Consider the following 21,442-nt stretch of genomic DNA (forward strand, 5'->3'; position numbering starts at 1 on the left):
AAATTTCAGTATTCAATGCTTCCTATAACTTGAAAATGAATGATGTCACATTCGAAACGTCGTTAATAAATTAATTTACTTCCTTGAACCTGAATTTTTATCAACCAACGTCAGCTGAAGAATATTGTTCGATCCTGAAAATTTAAATCGATGATTTCTCTGGTCATTAACCACTCGTGTTTAAACAAGCTTATTCTGCTATCTTATACTAACTTTTGTATACATGTATACTTTTGTATATGTTTATATACTATAATATATAATGGCTAGATACATTTTATGAAAGATGTATCTCCTGCAATTTGTGCATGATTGTAATGTTGCATAGCCTGCAATATCGCTCAAAATTCAATTATTTTAATGATGTCAAACGAAACTAACGTCCGAATTTCAACAAAAAACAGTAAATGATTGGTCAACAGTGAACAGTTAAGGATTGTCAGCAGGACCTTAAAGCGGTTGTTCAACAGGAAACCGTTGAGGCTTGATCAACAGTAAACAGCTTTTTGATTTGATAATTTTCCAACAACGCAAAGCAAACATTTATTTAGCCGCTTTCATGAAGCGTCTTCGCTACCTTGATGAAAATCTAGGCACATTATCGTCGGCCACTGGACGGCTGGTGCTTAACAGCCGATAAATCGAACAAATTCATCACTCAATAAATAATTTTATATTCGTAAACTTCGATGCCATTTTATCGCGTAATTTGTTGACAGTTTTCAGAAATTCAGAGCAGGCAGCTCGAAGAGGGCGATTACTTTACGCCAAATTATGGCCGAGGCANGTATAGCACACTGAACATGTAACGCCTCAGTATAGCACACTGAACATGTAACGCCTCAGTATAGCACACTGAACATGTAGTGCCTCAGTATAGCACACTGAGCATGTAATGCCTCAGTATAGCACACTGAGCATGTAATTTGGATTCAAACCTTCAGTGTATCGACCGGACGGCTCCTGAGGGAGGCAGAGGGCCGCTGAGGGAGGCAGAGGGTTGCTGAGGGAGGCTGAGGGCCGCTGAGGGAGGCAGAGGGCAGCTGAGGGAGGCTGAGGGTCGCTGAGGGAGGCTGAGGGTTGCTGAGAGCCATAAGTAATATATCACAAAGAATTCCATATCCAATTAAAAATATTACATGACTCAACAATTTGAGTTTTGTAACCTGAAGTTGTCAATTACCAAACTATAACATTGCTCTACATAAAATCGATATTCACTTCTATTCGTCCTTCAACTTGAAAGAATTTAGACGTGATTTCACTGCGTATTCTAAGTGCTATTTTCCTAACTTAAAATAACGCTAAAATTAACACTTTATTCATTTGCTTCAGGCATCTGCAGCTCAGGTTTCTTTGAAAAAATAAAATTAAATTGAAAGGCTTTTCTAATAGCTATGAAATTATTCATTTTCTATAAATTCAATTTTTCTTATTTCTAGCCCATCGAAGGGGAATTTCAAGTTTCCTCCTCTGCGTCCGCTTTTGTTTGTTCAGTGTTCGCTTCGGTGTCGGAGGGATTTTTATCCAGATATTTTTATTGGTGTTTTTTTTTCTTGGACGTCCATAAGTTTCTGGCTGCGTCCGTCCTCCCGCGCGCGGCAACCTGTGATTAGCGCAGCCGTCGCTTATCTGATGCGCTGCGTCTAAAAAACATCTCTCAAATATTCTCGTAGAAAATCCTTTACAAGAAAACATCTTCAAATATATTCTCGTAGAACAACCATAAAGAGGAAACATCTTCAAAAATATTCTCGTAGAACAACCATGAAAAGAAAGCATTTAAAAATATTCTCGTAGAACAACCATGAAATGGAAACATTTAAAAATATTCTCGTAGAACAAAAATAATAGGAAAACCTGTCCAAAAATGTTCTCGTAGAACAACCATAAGAAGGAAACATTTAAAAATATTCTCGTAGAACAGCCAAAATAAGAAAAAAATCCTCGAAAATATTCTTGTAGAACAATTTTAATAAGGAAGCATCTGCAATAATATTCTCTTAGAACAGCCATAAAGAGGAAACATCTTAAAAAATATTCCAGTAAAACAATCATAAAAATAATAAAAATTTGAAAATATCCTCGTAGAACAAGCATAAAAAGGGGACATCTCCAAAAATATTCTAGTAAAACAATGATATGAATGAAAAAAATTCGAAATATCCTCGTAGAACAACCATAAGAAGGAAACATCTCCAAAAATATTCTAGTAGAACAGTCATAAAAATAAAATTTTTTCGAAAATATCCTCGGAGATCAACAATAAAAAGGAAAATTCTACGAAAATATTCTAGTAAAACAATCATAAAAAGAAAAATTATTTGAAAATATCCTCGTAGATCAAGCATAAAAAGGAAAATTCTCCGAAAATATTCTCGTAAAACAACCATAAAGTGAAAACATCTTCAAAAAATTTTTGGCAAAAAAACATAAATTGAAAAATCTCCAGAAATGTTCTCGAAGAAAAGCAATGTTAAAAGGAATCTTAAAAATTATTTCACTAGATCATCCTTGAAAACACTTTTTTAAGTATTTCATGAGAACGAACATATTGCCAAAAAATTTAATAAATCTAAATAACAGACGTGTTTAAAGTTTCTCTAATAAATTCCCGCATTCGAAATGTTCCCTTCGAACTGCCACGTAAGGAAACTGCTGTTCTATATTCTCTCAAAATATTTCGTTATAAAGATCAAATAAGATGCACCTTACGAAAAATACTTTAAAATAACCATGTAAAAACTCCTTCGAAAATATTCCCAAGGAACAACGACGTTAAAAAAATTGGGAAATATTATTTAAAACAACAATGTAAAATCACAAAGAGAAATTTTCCGATTAAGAAAACAGCTTCATAAAAAACATCATCAAAAAATGTTAAAAGGACGCGTGTGTCGGCATGGGCAGTAAAGGGTTAACGCTTCCTCCTTTGCTATATGCGCAGATTGAAATATATTTTAATGCACGCAAACGACTTACATTGCAGCATACCTTGCTTCGGAGAAAAAACCTCCCCGATTTAGTGGCAGTGGGCTCGAGATCAAGCACATGCGCAATGCTCACCTATACAGTTGCTGCCATAATAGTAGCTGCTATAATTTCTGCTAATATTATTGATGACAAAATACTTTCCGGTCATATTATTGCCGCAAATTTTGTTGCTGTCTATAAATAAAGTTGTTGTTGTTATTATTGCAGTATCAAGAGAGAAAACTCATTTAACCTTAAAACATTAAGGAAATGTTGTGACTCGAACTAGACATTAACTAAACTCATTAAGATGGAAAAAATAAACTCATTAGGGAACATTTTATTTTACGTATTATAGTAAACATGAAAATCTTAGAAGATTAAACGTCTTCTCATTACTTACAATGCATGAATTAAGTATTTTTATTTTGATACTTTCTAAGAAGCAAAGTAATTGATGACAACATTTTTTTCTTTTGTCAAACTTCCAAACAATCAACCATAACGTTGTTGTTTATCCCGAACATTAATTAATCCCGCAATCCACTCCATTGACAACCAACGATGTGAAGAAAGAAGAAAAAGCAACCTAATTCATAAATACTATTTTAGGATTTCTTTTATATCTTTCTTGCAGGAAAATTTTGGCTTCTTCACATTCCGTGTCAAAGAATTTGCGGCTTATATTTTGCTTTTTCGTTACTAGTCAAAATTAGGGTCCAGTGTCCTAGAACTTGTTGAAGTTTGGAACTTAGATAATCTTTAAAATTGATTGATATGCATTGGTCAATGTCTTGCAATTATTTGTGTAGTTTGTATTTGTGTAAAGTGTGCATTCCAACAACATTGTTTTTCCGTGCAACTCTGGGTTTGTGTGAAGTGAAATTTGAAAATTTGAAATTAGAAGCTGTTTAGAATGAATCAATTGTACCTACAATTAAATTTTTTTATTTCTCTTTCCAGATCAAAATTTGGTTCCAGAACCGCCGCAGCAAATACAAGAAGCTCATGAAGGTGGTCCAGAGCGGGGGTAGCCCCGGCACCCCCATGGGGAACCCTATAACCCCAGGCTCCCCATTAGGGGGTTCACCCCTTGACGGGGCCTCACCTCTGGGCCAGCCAGTCCCCTCAACAACCCCTCAAAGCGTCTCATCCCCACCACCCTCATCCCACAGCCCTGGGGCTTCTTTACCATACTCATCCATACCCATCACAACCCCAACGCCGTCCCACTCTCAAACTCCCCAACCTAACTCCTCTTCTTCCTCATCCTCGAGGCTGCCTCCCCAGCAGGGCAACTCTTCCACTTCCTCCTCATCTAGCGTCCCCACCGCCCTTCCACACATGGCTGTCCCCCCCGCGGGGAACGCGTCGCAAAACTCCAACGTCCCCACCAACTCCCCAGGAGCTGGTGCCCAGAACAGCGCCGCGTCCCCACACCAGTGGGACATGAAGCCCTCTTACATATACCCCTGGTACAACCCCGACAACCCCAACCTTCTTAGTTAAACCCCCTCCCCAACCCTCCTACATATACCCCTGGTACAACCCCCACAACCCCAACCTCCTCAGTTAAACCCCTCCCCGACCCTCCTACATATACCCCTGGTAATACCCCCACAACCCCAACATTCTCAGTTAAACCCCTCCCCGACCCTCTTACCCCTGGTACAACCCCGTCAACCCCAACCTATTCAGTTAAGCCCCACCTGATCCCCTACCATCCTACTTAACCCATGACTTTCCTACCTGAACCCTTTAACCTATACTTGAATCCTAACCCCAATGAACCCCTAACACTCACCTAACCCCCATTCCACCCCCCTGACCCCTACAAACGCCAGCTTAGTCTCATTCAGCCAATTTTAAAATTGTTGAAGTTGAATGTCTTAACTAATTACCTAATTACCATTGGTTTAATTACCCATCAATTGTTGAATATTATTACCTGAGCCAACACAGATAAGGAACCTTACACACAATGTGTAAACTGACGTCGCTAGTACACACATGTGTTGTTTTAAAACATCGGATGTGTTAATTGTTGATGTTAGTGAAGTTTATTTCAGATGTTGGGATCATGAAGTTTGCTGGGGCAAGTAACATCTTTGAAAGACTCAGATTGCACATCTCTGGGCAGATTTACTTCCATTACGACTATTACGTTCATTACTTACGTAACTCTGATTACTTTCATACCACAGAAAGTTGCAATGAGTTTGCTTCAATTTCTTCGTTTAGTTCGAGTTTGATATTAAGTCCACAGCTCCAGACATTATTTCTATTTCCTTATAATTACTCTTAAAAACTTTTTTGCATGAATTGACAAGTTTTCAATTTAAAACAAGATTTCAAGTTCTAAATTGAAAATTTAAAAATTAATGTCGTATTGTCGTAGTAATTTGAGTTTCAGATGTGTTTTCACTTAACATATCAACATGATTTGTATCATTGAAGATAATAGCTGTTGTAAACATCAACGGACAAATGATAAACAATCAGATTTTAGACATTATTATACTAATTATTTCCAGTGAACACAGTTTACTGACGTATGAATGTGTGATGTTATTTATAACAACCAAGAGCGGTCCAATAACAGGTTATTGTTGACGTAGGTTATAACTGAAGGTTCTATTCGAGGTGCTCATGCTCGGTGCTCGCACTCAATGGAATAAATGCGTCACATTGTCTAAATATCGATGCGCTTTGCCGGAACATGCCACTGTTAGAAAAATTACCGTTAACGGTATTACCGGCATTTCAGTGGCCGGTCGGCACGTGAAAATAAACACCGTGTCGCCGTTTTTATTCTAATTTAACACTAAAAATCCGTAAAACATCTAATAAAAACGGCGAAACAGTTTATTTTAACGTGGCGACCGGCCACTAGAATGCCAGTGGGACCGTTTTTTCACCGTTTTTTCTAACAGTGGCAGAGAACGGACTTGACACTGTAATGTCCTTCAGATGGGTCACAATGACCCACGCAAGGGTAAAATGTGCATTGATATTTGGACAAAGTCTCGCTTGTTTCTTTGAGTGCTATTGAAAACCTTCGTCGTGTTATCGGCGGCCACAGGACGGATGGCCGGCCAAAATGCGCTGATAATTTTTGATTAAGTATAAATGTAATATCGTCGTCGCCTTAGCAATAACGGAGCAACGTTATTATTGAATATTATGTATTGGTTATTTTAAGAAGGGTAATAGGTCATCAGCGTCTCGTATACGGCCGTCGGTAATACGGCGGTAATCTTTTAAATGGTATGCAATACGGTATAGTCTCGGTATACGGTATGCAATGCAGTATAAAATGCGGTATATAATATGGCAATATAAACCAAAGAGAAGTATGGTGGCAAGTGTTGTACATATCCGATATTTATGAGACTGCTAATGAGTACTATACGGGATGGGTACTATACGGGGTGAGTACTATACATACGTGGCGGATAGGTGTTATGGTTTTTAAATAGCTAATGTGAAATAAATATTAAAATCGAATTGAAAAATTATGAACCTGAAGAAATTAAAATCGTGATTTTGTCTGTTAGAATTTCTAATCAATCGTATTCTTGGTGGCGCTTCAAACAAAGTTGACCGCAGCATTTGTGTTTGTGTTAAGTTTTTAATGAAAACGAAACATAATAATTTTAACAATTAAATTGACATGATGACTCAGAGCATTTATTAATCGTTATAAAACGTCAAGGAAAAACTGAAATATTAAACATTTTATAATATCGAAGGAGACAAAAGGAATTGTAAGCGTTTTGTCCAATTTATTTCATCATTATGAAAGAATAGCTTACTGTGCTACTTTGAATTCTTATTAATCTATTACATCTAAGTAAACTAATGAATATTTCTTCAAGTAAATTGTCAAGCTATGCAATACTGACATCGATATTGTCGTTATTATAACACTCGTTGATTTCCAATAAATCATTTCTGAATTATAATGAGTGAATTAAAAATTCAATCTGTGCTCCTTTCAATATAATTTCAATTTAATCACTAATCAACATTAATAGTTATCGTTATTTTTTCTATATATTGATTGTCAAGTTCTGGTTCTTGATTGGATGTGTGTCCAGTTCTACTTAAACATGAGCTGAATTATCGTGGATCGGCCGTTATTTATGGTCTATTATTTTTAATAGGGTTCTTTTACCGCATAAAATACTTTCAACTATCTGAATCGGACACTTTTCATAAGAGTCTTAAATGTGGGACACTTTTAACACAAGCCTCATGTGTGGGATGCTTTCTATACAAGTCTCATGTGTGGGATACTTTCCATACATGTCTCATGTGTGGTATACTTTCTATACAAGAAATGGTGATGGAATTCACTAACGCTACTTCTTGCCTATTACGTCTGACTATTACATCTGACTATTACGTAGCTCAATCGTTTCCCAGCAATAAAAGGAACCAATAAATATTGAATAATTAATGTTTTTAAAGGTAAAAAAATGTCTTGAGGTCTGAAAGACAATTTTTTAAAGAAAAATAATTGAAATTACTTTAAAATATTTTGTTTTCGCTGTGTCGAATTTTCACACGTTCTTTGTAACTTTATTTGTCCGAAAAAGTTTACAATTGAATGTGTGGGTAGGCAGTTCAGTGGTAGTTGATTTCAATAGTAAATAGTTTGATAACTTTGCTCATTAAACTGAAGGCTTGTTAAATGAATAAATATTCGCAGTGCCTCAAAATACATTTTTTGGATCTTTCATCGTGTGTTATTTAACCTATGTTTACAACTTCAATTTGCATTAAAATGTCCTTTCATGAAATAGTATTAGGAAAACATTTATACAAAAGAATTCACTTATAAAGTTTATTATTGAACCATCAAAATAAGTACACACGAACAGTAATTTCTTACATTTTTTAATATATGTAAAAAATAAATTTTCTGCTATAACTACTTTACAAAATTTGTTTTTCAAAACGCGTGTGCAAAAAGTAAGAAGGTATCATACCAATTTCCTTTCTCGGGGTTCATAAAATACTTTTTTTAATATTCAACGAGAAAATCAAACATTGCTGGTAAAATTCCAGAGTCAAATGATTTGCCTCTCAAGCTAAACAAAAAACTGAATGTTAGACCAAAGGTTAATGGTATACTTTGTCTATTTCATTAAAACATATTAAGACAAAAATATCCACACAATTTTCGTATTAAATTCTGCCACAACATTTCCAGCGCAAAAACAAATGCAGAAAATAAAGAAAGTGTACAAAAATCGGTCCAGACACCAGCGGAAATTAGGGGATGAAGCGTGGCTGTTACGAGCGCAAAAACTTGCGGCGATGTCCGTTGCGGAAATTACGGCCGAATTATTGCCGGCCATGTATGGCTGGCCGCTGGCCGCGCATACTACGGCCGTAAATAGTTAATGGTGTGAAGAGAGCTGAAGTTGAACTGACAGCGCACTGTATTATCAATTACAGGCGAGCGAGATAAAGTTGAAAAAAGCAAGAGCGTCGTACAACTTGGGGCGATTCTGAGGTGAGTTGAAGTTTGGGTTGAAGGGAGCAGCTCGAGACTGATGGCTGTCTAATACTTATCATATGAGAACATGATAACATATATAACATAGAATTTAATGATAATTTAACTTATATACCTAAATGTTGTGTGCTCACTTAGTGAATACCACGTTGGTAAAGTAAGCTGATTTAGAGAACGACATGGCGGATATATATCGAGGTGAATATTGAGGGGAAATATAAGTGAAGGATTAACTACTGCATTGCATTCGTACACTAATGTACACATTACATACTTCATCGATACAGTACACAATACAAATTAAACAAAATAAATCATTCTTTCAAAAACTTTATACGTAATGCGTACAGGATATGATACACGCACTCACACACTGCATACAAATTGCTGGGTGTGTGTCCAGTTGACTAAGCAAACATCAACGCTCCCACTTTATTGAACACACAACAACGCTCCCAGTTTATTGAACTCACAACAACGCTCCCAGTTTATTGAACACACAACAACGCTCCCAGTTTATTGAACATACAACAACGCTCCCAGTTTATTGAACATACAACAACGCTCCCAGTTTATTGAACACACAACAACGTTTTCAGTTTATTGACTCGACCTTGTTGGATACCTAGCGTTCCAAAGAACTATATTTGCGAAGCACGTTCATTTTTATTCAATTCATGTTTTCCCAAAGTTGGTAGCTAAAAAATTCATTTCTAGGATTAATAAGCACTTTTTTAGCAGCTGGATACTCAAGAGCCTGACCGTGAACCTTATCTTTCGCCCCTTCATTAATTTTAAATAAAAAATAATTAGATTATTAAATAATAAATAATAATTAATTAATACAATAGCGATTTATTTGCCTAAGTTGCTGTCATAATGTCGGAATTTATTCGTGGAAACATATCGCGGAGCTGAACCAATGTTGCGTGCACTGAACATCACAGGTGTTCACCGCACCAGCAGGGCGGTCTCGCAAGTGTTCTCTCTCAAATTCTCTTCTTATAACGCTTTAAATTTTGCTAAATGTTATAATATCGAAATATCTTCGTTCGTTTTCATACGCTCGCATGTTTTTATTATTTTCAAATAAGCAATGTAGTTCGGCTCTGTCCGGAATCGATATACCTTGCAATTTTAGAATCCCGTTTTGCTAATGCCTGTTATTACTATATAATAAAACTTATGTATGCTGATCCAATCCCTTCCTTTGTTTTCTCCAATCATTACCTTTCATTTCACTAATCCTCCCTTTCCTGCAGCCCTTTCCTAATCTGTCATTAAGAAGAAATTTGCAGTGCAGGAAATATCCCGACACGATAAGTATCCTGGATACGCGCCCCAACGTATCTGGGATACTTATCGTGTCGGGTTGCTGATTGCACCTGAAAATTTATTCAAAGTGGCAGAAAAGCGAGGCATTGCAAGGGAGGGAAGGAGGGGGGCGAAAATTGATTTTTTTTTGTTAGAAGCGTATAAATTTAACGCAGAATGTGAAGAGTTTTTTGCATAATTTGACCTAAAATTCAACTAGAGTTCTATTTCCTATTTTAAATTTTAGAGGGCACGTTTGTAGTTAAATTACATTAGCTGTGTGTTATTATCAACGGGATGAACTATAACGGAAATGACGGGATTCTGGGTAACGGGATTCTAAAATTGCAGTAATTTTCCAACTGAAGCAATGCGAAGCTAACCTCCTTGTGAATATAATATTTGAGAAGACAACTCAACAAGAGCTAGGAGATTCTTAACGTACAGATATTAACCTATAAAAAAGTTTCAGGTTAACCTTCTGAAGCAATATGAAATATAAGTGTCATGAGTAATTTGCATCACAGCTTTATGTAAGTTACCCAAACTGCATTAGATTGATGGATTAAAATACATCACAGAATTTTGAAAATAACCCAAGTTTGCGACTGCGGTTGCATGCAAGTGTGTTTAAAAACATGTGGTTTGATTTAAACAAGCATGAACTTGTGTTAGAAATACGTGGGTTGATTTTTAAATGAGTGAAATGATGAGAACTTGTGGATTTTTTAAACGCAGGAACTGGTTTACCGAACATGCGAGTAGGCGAAAAAAATATCAGGATTTTCAGTACTGTTAATGGGTTCATTTCTATTTACTTTATCGTGAAATATCTACTTAACTAACGCACTAAATTATTAACATGTGTAAATAAAAGTTTTATTATTATTATGATTTTTTATCTATTAATTTCATAGAACCTTTTATATCAAAATTAATCACAGGAAATTTAACCCATTTATCTCCACAATTTTTCACACATTTTCGAACAAATGTGCTTCGCTCCAGAAATTTTCCGGATATTTTCCTCAGCTAATCGATATCTCAAACCCTCGTCTCTGTATTTTTCCACCAAAAAGAATAAATTAACTCCAGCAAACTGCCGAGGATTGATCGTTACGACGATCAATCATTGCGTTCTGACGCTCCGCCGTGACTCATCAAAAATAACAATTTTTATCAAAAAACAACGCGGATTAAATAGCCGACAATTAGAGACGTGGGAAGTCGTCTCACTTTTCAGAAAAGTTTCCATCAATAAAATGTTTGCAAAGAATTCTGACATCACGCGTGCGGGCACTGGCGCTGCGTAGCATGGATACGAGAATAGCAGCATTTACTTCACACATTCAACCAATTCAGTCACCGCATAAATTAAACCCTTTCATTCACCTTCACCCAATTCACCCAAGACATTTACTCTATAACATTCACCCCCGTACATTCATTTCATACGTTCACCCCATACATTCACCCAATACATTCACCCCATAAATTCACCCCATACATTCACCCATACATTCACCCCATACATTCACCCCATTCATTCACCCCATACATTTNCAAAGTAGCAATGGACGGGTGGAGTCTTGACGTACAAAGTAGCAATGGACAGGTGGAGGCTTGACGTACAAAGTAACAATGTAGTACGAGTATAAGTGTGAACGAGTAAAATAAAGTAATCATAAATAAAGTATGAAACGTGAATGAAGGAGAGCAATGAGAAGAAGAATAAACAAATAATTAATAAATGAAGTATGAAGCATGTGAAGCGAAATGAAATGCAAACAAAGTATTTATCACGAACTTGTAAAATATTATAATGTTAAAATATTGCCTCGTATGTACCAAATATTAATATTGTAATGTTAAAATATTGCCTCGTATGTACTAGATATTAATATATTAATATCGCCGCGTGCAGCGCCATATAACGACGCTGCGTCACGCGACGCGCTCGTTACGTCACAAGCTACGGAAATGCAGCCTGGGATAAAACGTTCAATTTAATCGATTGACTTTCGAACGTAATGCGTTTATAAACGCGCTATGTTACTTATAATACTTTCTTTGAATCTAAATTTTATTTATAAACTTGCGAAAATACAAATTGGAATGTCCAGGCCGAAATTTTCTTAGTATTTTTCCAAACGCGTTTGTATCGAACTTAGAAAAAAATATTATTCGATGTTCATCTCACGTAACTTTGCAATACTTATTACCTACTATAATAGCTTACTTTTTGCTGCAGTATTTGCTGACCTAAGTACTTCATTTTCTAATGCACTAAGCATTAGAAACTATTGCACTAAGTACTTCATTTTCTTCGACATTTATTAACTTAAATTTACATATATTAAAACAGCATTTGAAGTCAAAATAAAAATTGAATTATTTCGAATTATATTTGGTAAATTAAATGTATTAAAATCATCATTTCCTCATATTTCCTGCGTTGAGGTTAATCGCTATGAATCTCTGAGTTTCAATACCTCTCGATTTGACTGAAAATTTACTTTGCTTACCACTATTTACTATAATATTATTGCCATTATTTACAATTTAGCCTTACTCTACGAACCAATACTTACCAATTACTTATCATTACTCGACTTACGATTATTTACTTACCAATTTACTTTCTCTAATCCTCATATGACAGACAATCGTCGTCGCTATTAAGCGGTTAGGGCGCCGGGAGGGGCGCCGGGTGGGCGGTTGCAACAGCCGCGGCAGGGAACGGTTTTAACGTCCGTCTAAACAGGTTCTGTTTCCTGTGTGAGCTGAATACGAAAACCAGCCGCCACACAGAGCCATGTGTTGTGTTAACACAAACACGCACGTTTAATGTGTAGCGCCGTATTGTGTTAATTCAAATAGAAGAGTCATAAGGTGCCCTGTATTGTGTTAATACAATACACTCGTTTACAGAGCCGTATGTTGTGCCGACACAAATATACAAGTCACACAAGGTCTTGTGTTGAGCTAAATCAACACAAGTCTCATTACTATCAAATAATTTAATATTAAAAGATATCCAGAAGCAGGATTTCACACTCCATTACAAAAAAATTTTACTTCATACATCACTGCTAAAATACCTAAGTCTTACTTAAATACCCAAATAAATAAATTATACTTAATTACAGTATTTATTATTATGAATAATTTAAATTATTTTGTTGTAATTAAAATATTGATCAATTATTAAGTCAAGTATTAAATCGCAAGATAAATGATTTAACTCAAAAGTTATCAACTCAACTCATTCAACCTACATTTAGACCACATATTATATACCCCATTTATAGAATAAAATATTCATTTATGTTATATTCATATGCAATATATTAAAATATAGTATATTCATATACACTCACACGGCCGACGGCTGGCCGCCTATAAGCCGACCATGATGAAGGCAGCGTATCAGGTTGATCAGACAGTTGCATTAACAGGTTAACCTTATCAGTGGCAGCCATCTTGCCCACTTCAAACTGTTACAACCTTTCACCTTCTCCTTTCATAAGGTCTTCTGGCATCAATCATTGCCGCGAGTAAATAGTGAGAAGACCAGACTATAAATGGTGCTTTATTATAAATTAAATTATTATAATGACTTCTTATTTCTTCTAGATATATGTAAAAGAAAATTTAGATCTATAGAATGTTCGTTATTATTTTTTAAATTGTAAGAATGACTCCCCTTTTGTTCAAATAATTAATAAATTTTGTTCAATAATTGATACAAATTTTATTTGGCTTGTCATATTTTCTTATATCTTTTATTATCTGCTATTTTCCCGACAATGCAATAATTAGTAATTAAATTACCAAAGTTAATTAATATCAATGATTCCCTATCATCAAAAACTACAGCGTAAATAAAAGAAATTAATGGAAAAAGAAGGCCATTAGAAGGTTTTACTATAATTAAGATTTTTTTCTAAATTGCACAAAATATTAAGATCCGGCAATAAATTTTAATTCATTTCATTGAACTTACAAACTTCCAATCCAAGTGCTGCAACCGCTAGATCGTCGATATCTCAGCAACAAATGAAAAACTTGCAACCTAAAATGTTCACCAGGCAAATATTAAATAAAAAGAATATAAAATAGGCAAATATAACTAAAATACCCTGGCAATAATATTTGCATACGGTAAAAGGCTTTTACGGTAAAATGAAGCATCTGCTGAGTAAATTGCTTCCACGGCAAAATATTTATACGGTAAAATATCTGTCCGTATTTCGATAAAATTTCGGAATGTAAAAAAATCATTGTAGAACTTCAGAAGGCGTTCAGTAGAATTAACGCTTCCAGCAACACGCACCACAACAAAGCTCCGTAAGTACATATCTCGCACATTTATTTATATAAACTAATAGAAATCGCATTGAATGTTTAGCTTGGAACCTCACATTGTTTTGTTAGTACAGGATTTACAGTTAATATGAGAGCTGAAGCATCATTTTCCCATGCAGCGCCATCATCAGCAGTGCTGCACCTCGCCATTACCTCGTCACACCGCCGCAACTGCCTCCATTATAGGTTGCGTTCGCATGCGTTCGCATGCGTTCTCATGCGTTCGCATGCGTTCTCATGCGTTCTCATGCGTTCTCATGCGTTCGCATGCGTTCTCATGCGTTCTCATGCGTTTTCAAGCGTTCACATGCGTTTGCATGCGATATTCTAATATATTCATCTATTTACAGATATTTTGATTAGTCATTATCTTTGCTAAAATATGATAAATAAATTATCCATTCATCCAATCGTTAACATCCAATCGATCATAAATAAATTAAGCATTCATCCTATCGATAATAAATTAAGCATCCAATCGTTAACTTGCGGTTTTGTTTCAGTTCAAATCGGGAGAACTTATGAAATTAATTTTTACTGGATGTTAATTTGTGCCACGTTATTTTACATACAAAAGAATTAAGTCTGTCAGGCTATTTTTTCCTCTAAACTTAAAAGAGGCTAGAAATTTGTATAAATTTATTTTTAACTAAAAACGCAACTAGGTCTCAATTGGCCGCTGATGAATCTGCCATAATCAGGGAGTGAAGGAAATATACATGACAGTTCATGATTCGTGAATGTGTAATTGTGTATGTTTATGTCAACATCTTCCTGCATTCCAACATTAATTTTATAAATTTCACGCTATTTCCAAGCTGCTCAACTTTATCTTATTCAAGCACTCGACTTTTATATTTCAAGTTAAACTTTTTAACTCTTCTCATTGCATCTGAATCTCTTTGACATATTTTCTTTTCGAAATTCTTCACTTGTTCTACCTCCAATATTCAAATTCAACACCGTTTCACCCGTCAAATTCAACGTTCACTCATCAACCTCCACCACTTTTGCTGTATATTCCAAGTGCCTCGTGTTTTACATGTATTATGCGAGTCACGTCTGGGCCACACATATATGTGTGTATATTATATGCGTGCATACAATGCGAGTCACGTATACGTGTCAGGGCCACACATATACGTCTATATATTATATACGTGCAAATATTATATATGTGTATATATTATATGCGAGCATATATTATATACGTGTATATAATATATGCGTGCATATAATGCGAATCATGCATACGTTTCGTCGCGTGGAGTGACGCTAGGTACGCTCCACCACGTATCTTGTTTGACTCAACAAAATGCAATAAATCAACTGTTGTGAATCAACCGCAGTAAATCAACTGTTGTGAATCAACTGCAATAAATCAACTCGTTCTTTTCCTTCACTTTCCAGAAACTCGTTTTTCTTTGTTCTGAAACAGGGAAGTCAGTTCAGCTCCAGCGCAGATCGAAAATTCATATTTCATCAACAGAACATTTCAAATATTGACTATATCCGAAAACATTTTACATATTTTCAATAAAAAGCAAGTTGATTTAAAGCAGTATAGTGAGATTTTATTAGTTCATTATAGCGTCAAGAGTTCGCTCTAATTCTTATAGTTTGTAGAGTCTAATTTATGTTAGTTATTTTGGTCGTACAATATATGTGAAATTTAAATTTTTGAGTACAACGGATTTTCGTACGCAGTTTATCGCCAGCAGAAGAGCAGAAGATTCAAGCAGAAGAGTTCAACTTGTGAACACCGGAATTGTGAACTGCAGGTAGAGCAGACCCTGCATAACGATCATAGATTCAACAATTATCTTCATTATACATGTATATTACTGCATTTTGAGAAGTATCTTGCAGCAGTATCTTGATGCATTTGCCGCAGTATCTTGCAGCATTTTCTGCAGTATCTTGCTGCAGTATCTTGATGCATTTGCCGCAGTATCTTGCAGCATTTTCTGCAGTATCTTGCTGCAGTATCTTGATGCATTTGCCGCTATCTTGCAGCATTTTCTGCAGTATCGCTCAGTATTTGCTGCAGTATCTTGTTGCATTTGCTACAGTATCATGCAGCATTTGTCGCGGTATCTTCCAGCATCTCTCGCAATAACTTGGAGGATTTCTACAGTATATTGTAGAATTTTTTAATTTTGTTTATTTGTGCAAGATCCTACAGCAGTTGCTGCAGCATCTTGCAAAACGCTAATAAATTATCGAATTTTCAAGCAGCGACCCTTTAATATTCTGTTGATATTACAATAATTCTGCTAATAATATCGAGCTGTTGCCTCGTCTACCTGATCTTTGATTTATTAATGTTATACAAGGAAATGATTAATGATACGATGCATTAAGTGCCTCAGCTGTCATAATTCTGATGAAAAACGAGCATATAACCATGAATTATTCAGCTTATAACGCTTATTAATTTGGATTATATTAAAATTAAAAAAATATACACGAATAATTTCAAACCTCGTTAACGATGATTTTCTGAAACAGGGAAGTACACATCATTATTATATACGCATCAAACGTTCTATACTTTACAAGCATTTAAAAAAACATATCATTATTGTATACTTTACCTGCATTTTTTTACAAACTACGCCTCAAATATTTTGTATATTTCAGTAATAAATTACAAATGTCATGAAAATTATTACAATTACACCGCGGCTCCGTCTATATATTTTCTCTGAAAAGGCAAATAAAAAATCGTGAATATCGAACGCTTGTTTATTGATGGGAGAAAATATCTTGCAAAAGCTGTAAACATAAGCAACATCCTGGACTGCTGCAAACTATATTTTTAGTTTGTTTGAGAATTTAATGTGCTAATGGGATATTTTAATTTATAATTTATACTTTATAATATTAATAGTATTAGTAATTGTCCGAGTGCGTAAGATGATAGGATAACAGCACACAGGATGATATTGGTAAAATAACGTGGAGCAGAATGGTATATATACAGTCATCTATATAGCCTGCATCCGCTACAACAAGAAGAATAATAGTGTTGAAAGTCAATTACATATTAGAGATCTCCGCACATGTCTTCCATTTGGACATCGCATGGAATATATGCCGGAAATTATTCTCCTCAGTATTAAAAAGCTGCGGCAATTGTTTGCTAAAGCCCGGAAATATCATCTTAATGGTGCAATCAAGCGAAGAGTTATTAGCAGGCAGGTAATTAATCACCATAAATGCTACCCCAACAAAATTCTGGGTATGCTTCAGCCTCCGATCGTAAAGGAGATTCTGACCAGAAACTAATTTTGATCGGGTGGCCAAGCAGATCCAGAATAACTTCGAGCCGCGTGTAGCGACTATTTGGCCGAAGTCCACGCGCTCCCCAAATTTTGTTAGGATGGATTAATTAACAAGCGCCACCGGACACGTTATTGACGCGCTTTAATGTCTGGGGTAACTAAATTACCCCAAATGCAATATGTACAATAGTAATTCATAAATTTAGATCAATTTCGTTCTTTATCAATTATCTGTAGGTTAATATAGTTAGAGCCCGTCAATAATGATTTAATTCGTAGGAATCAACTTAAAAATCAGGTATTCATATTCCTGAATATGGATCAGGAATATGAATTTTAATATATTAATAATTTTTTAACTATTAAAAATTGTCAAATATTTTGGCTGACCTATCATAAAATTTAATAAAAAAGCCATGATACATGTTTCTGAAAACATTTTAATGGTATAAACAACCATTATCTCGTCAAGCTTTACTATCGAAACAATTTTGATAGATTTTTGTACTTTTCCAACGCCACGCATGCCATTCAGTGAAGTGGCAGTATTCCTGAACATTTTACATATTTTCAATAAAAAAGTAAATTTAAAGCATTGTTGCAAGATTTCATTAGTTCGCTATAATTTTTGCAGTTTGTAGAGCCTAATTTATGTTAGACATTTTAGCAGTACAATATATGTGAGCTTTAAATTTTCGAGTGCAACGTGTTTTCGTAGTCACTTTACCCGCCAGTAGCTTTTGTCTTTATTCGAAATAGATTTTCACGAGGGCGAAATTTAACTTTGAATGCGATGATAATTAACTCGATGGTCACCTCTAGCTTAAGGAGCTTGAAGATTGGAGTGAAATAAAGGAGCAGGAGTGTAACTTGTGAACACCGGAATTGTGAGCTGAGGTCAAATAGATCCTGCATAACAATCAGAGATTCAACAATTATCTCCATTATACATTATATTATTGCATTTGCTGCAGTATCATGATGCATTTTCGGCAGTATCTTGCAGCATCTCTCGCAATATCTTGTAGCACTTCTACAGTATTTTGCCGCATTTTCTACATTATCTTGCAGCAGTTGCTGCAGCCTCTTGCAATGCGCTAATAAACTGTCGAATTTTCAAGCAATGGCCTTCTAATATTCTGCTAACATTTCATACATCACGCTGCTGCCTCGGCTACCTGATCTATGATATATTAATGTTATACAAGGAAATGATAAATGATGCGATGTATTAAGCGCCTCAGCTGTCATAATTCTCATGATAAACGAGTATCTAACCTGCAGGAATTATCCATTTAATGATGCTTATTAATTTGTATTATATTAAAATTAAAAAAACATACACGAATAATTTTAAACCTCGTTAACAATGATTTTCTAAAACAGGGAAGTACATATCATTTGTTAAATATTAGGTTCCTTTAAAAGTATTGTCCGCCTGGTGCGTGTGTATCGTACGCAGCAGAATCATAATCCATTTTAATTTACGGATAGGATTCAGTTCGATGCTGGCTCTCGATTTACCTGGTCGAGGGAAATATTTGGTACGTGTTTTACTGACGACCCGTGTTCTTGTATTTACGTGATTTTGCGTCCTAATGTGTTTATAGTTGAAATAAAATATTTTACTCAGCTTAATTATCATATGTGCAATACTGGTTTAATCTAATTTTACCCGTTTGCTTCAGTTATCGATTTTAATTTGAATGTAATAAGAAGTCGCGTTTTAAAAATCCTTCGTAACTACGAAAAATTCTACATCATTATTATGTACATATCAAACGTTGTTTATTTCACATGCATGTAAAAATGTATATTTCATTATTGTATACTTTACCTGCATATTTCCTTTCAACGCCTCAAATGTTTTGTATATATCAGTCAAAATTATAAATGTTATGAAAATTATTACAATTATACCGCGGCTGCGTCAATGTATTTTCCTGATAAGGCAAATAAAAAATCGTGGATATCGAACGCTTGTTTATTGACGGGTGGGGAATATCCTGCAAAAGCAAGATATTTTTCTGATAAGACGTACATAAGCAACATCCTGAAGTGCGGCAAACTATATTTTAAATTTGTTGCAAACTTTAATGTGGTAGTAGATGTGGTAGTGGGATATTTTAATTAATAATTTATAATAATAATGATAATTGTCCGAGCGCGTATAATGATAGGATAACAGCATGCAAAAGGATTGTAGAATAACCGGAAACAGAATTGTATAGATATAGTTATCTATATAGCCTGCATCCGCAATAACACGAAGAATTATAGTGTTGAAAGTCAATTAAATATTGGAGATCTCCGCACATGTCTTCCATATGGACATTGCATGGAATATATGCCGGAAATTATTCTCCTCAGTATTTAAAAGCTGCGGCAATTGTTTTGCGAAAGCCCGGAAATATCCTCTTAATGGTGCAATCAAGCGAAGAGTTATTAGCAGGCAGGTGATTATAATCACCATAAAAGCTACCCCAACAAAATTCTGGGTATGCTTCAGCCTCCGCTCCAGAGTTGCTATGTTCGCGTAAGTGTTATTCAGGGTCTGGTTGGCCACCTGATCGCAATCAGCGACTAGTCAGAACCTCCTGGCCGACTTTATGGTCTCCTGAGAGTAGGGCAAGAGTTGGCAGCAAAAGGACCAGGCTCTGGTAGCTGTCTGATTCGGGGACCGGAATGTAGACCAAAAAGCGGACATAGAGAAGCTGATTTACGTTCGGTCCGAGTCCTAGGCGGTTCCTAATTCAGGGTCGCCACCAACTCAAAATTTTGATAGGGTACCATCCCTAAAAAATTGAAAGAAGTGCGCGCCTCTGCATTAGGGTGCCCAGGACTCGGGGAGCCCGTAAATCAGCTTCTCCATCTTTCCTTCGGTTCAGAGTTCGAAGGGCAGTCGCTGGGTCAGCTTGCAAACTCAGTTTGACTCAGCTTGGCTAATCCTTGTCATTATATCTGGCAATTTTAAAGTCGGAAATGAGATTCTGACCAGAAACTAATTTCGAACGGGTGGCCAAGCAGATCCAGAGTAACTTTGCGCCAAGTGTAGCGACTATTCGGCCGAAACCTAGGCGGTAACCAAATTTTGTAAGGGAGGCTCCGCAAGCGCCACCGAACAAGTTATCGACGTACTTTATTGTCTGGGGTAACTAAATTATGCCAAATACAGTATGTGCAATATTAATCCATAAATTTATATCATGGTAGTTTTTATTAATTATGATTGAAGTGGCAGTATTCCTGCAACGCCACGCATGCCATTCAGGGAAGTGGCAGTATTCCTACAACGCCACACATGCCATTCTTCTCCTCATCATCATGCCGAGCAGCGCCGACTCTTCAATAGCTTCTCTTCAAGCTGCTCCAGAAGTCGCTCGAAATGCCACAAAAGTTCTCGAGGAAATACCGCGGCTTTTCACTTTATTTCGCTGACGCGGCGATCGGAAGCTCCGACCGATCAAATGGAAGAAAGGACGTTCTAAAAAAAACGTTAATTGCCGATACAGAGATGGCCGGCGATGATTCGGCTCTGGGTTTTACACAAAAGTTCTCGAGGAAATACCGCGGCTTTTCTCTTTATTTCGCTGACGCGGCGATCGGAAGCCCTGACCGATCAAATGGAAGAAAGGACGTTAAAAATACGTTAATGCCCGATACAGAGATGGCCGGCGATGATTCGGCTCTGGGTTTTCATGAGGGTGCAGGAGATTTATACACTCAAAGAAATTAGCAACGTTTGATCAGATAGCAATGCACTTTTTTGCTCTTTTGTGAATCATGTTGAGCAAGTTTGGACCGACATTTGGGCGTATAAAACGTCCCTGTATAACGTTCGCTCGGCGTATGAAACGTCTATGTTATAAGAAATGTAAATCTTTCTTGACGTTTAAAAAAAGTCTAGGCTACAAACGGTAAGAAAGTGTGTCAATACTAGAACATGCAGTATGTCTGAGGCATTCTTCTGAGT

General features: G+C 35.9%; 1 protein-coding gene across 2 annotated transcripts in view; it reads left to right on the forward strand.

Annotated features, from left to right (window-relative positions):
- LOC108679750 (homeobox protein DLX-6) overlaps window positions 1-4,622 on the forward strand; it is a 27,890-nt gene extending 23,268 nt beyond the window's left edge. For both annotated transcript variants that reach the window (XM_018168467.2, XM_018168468.2), the window contains exon 3: window positions 3,937-4,622. In XM_018168467.2, the coding sequence (XP_018023956.1) occupies window positions 3,937-4,482 (546 nt within the window). In that variant the 3' untranslated portion in view covers window positions 4,483-4,622. The remainder of the gene's footprint in view (window positions 1-3,936) is intronic.
- Window positions 4,623-21,442: the final 16,820 nt, after the last annotated feature.

The sequence above is a fragment of the Hyalella azteca genome, unplaced genomic scaffold, assembly GCF_000764305.2.
Source record: "Hyalella azteca isolate HAZT.00-mixed unplaced genomic scaffold, Hazt_2.0.2 contig1188, whole genome shotgun sequence".
NCBI classification, from domain to species: domain Eukaryota; kingdom Metazoa; phylum Arthropoda; class Malacostraca; order Amphipoda; family Hyalellidae; genus Hyalella; species Hyalella azteca.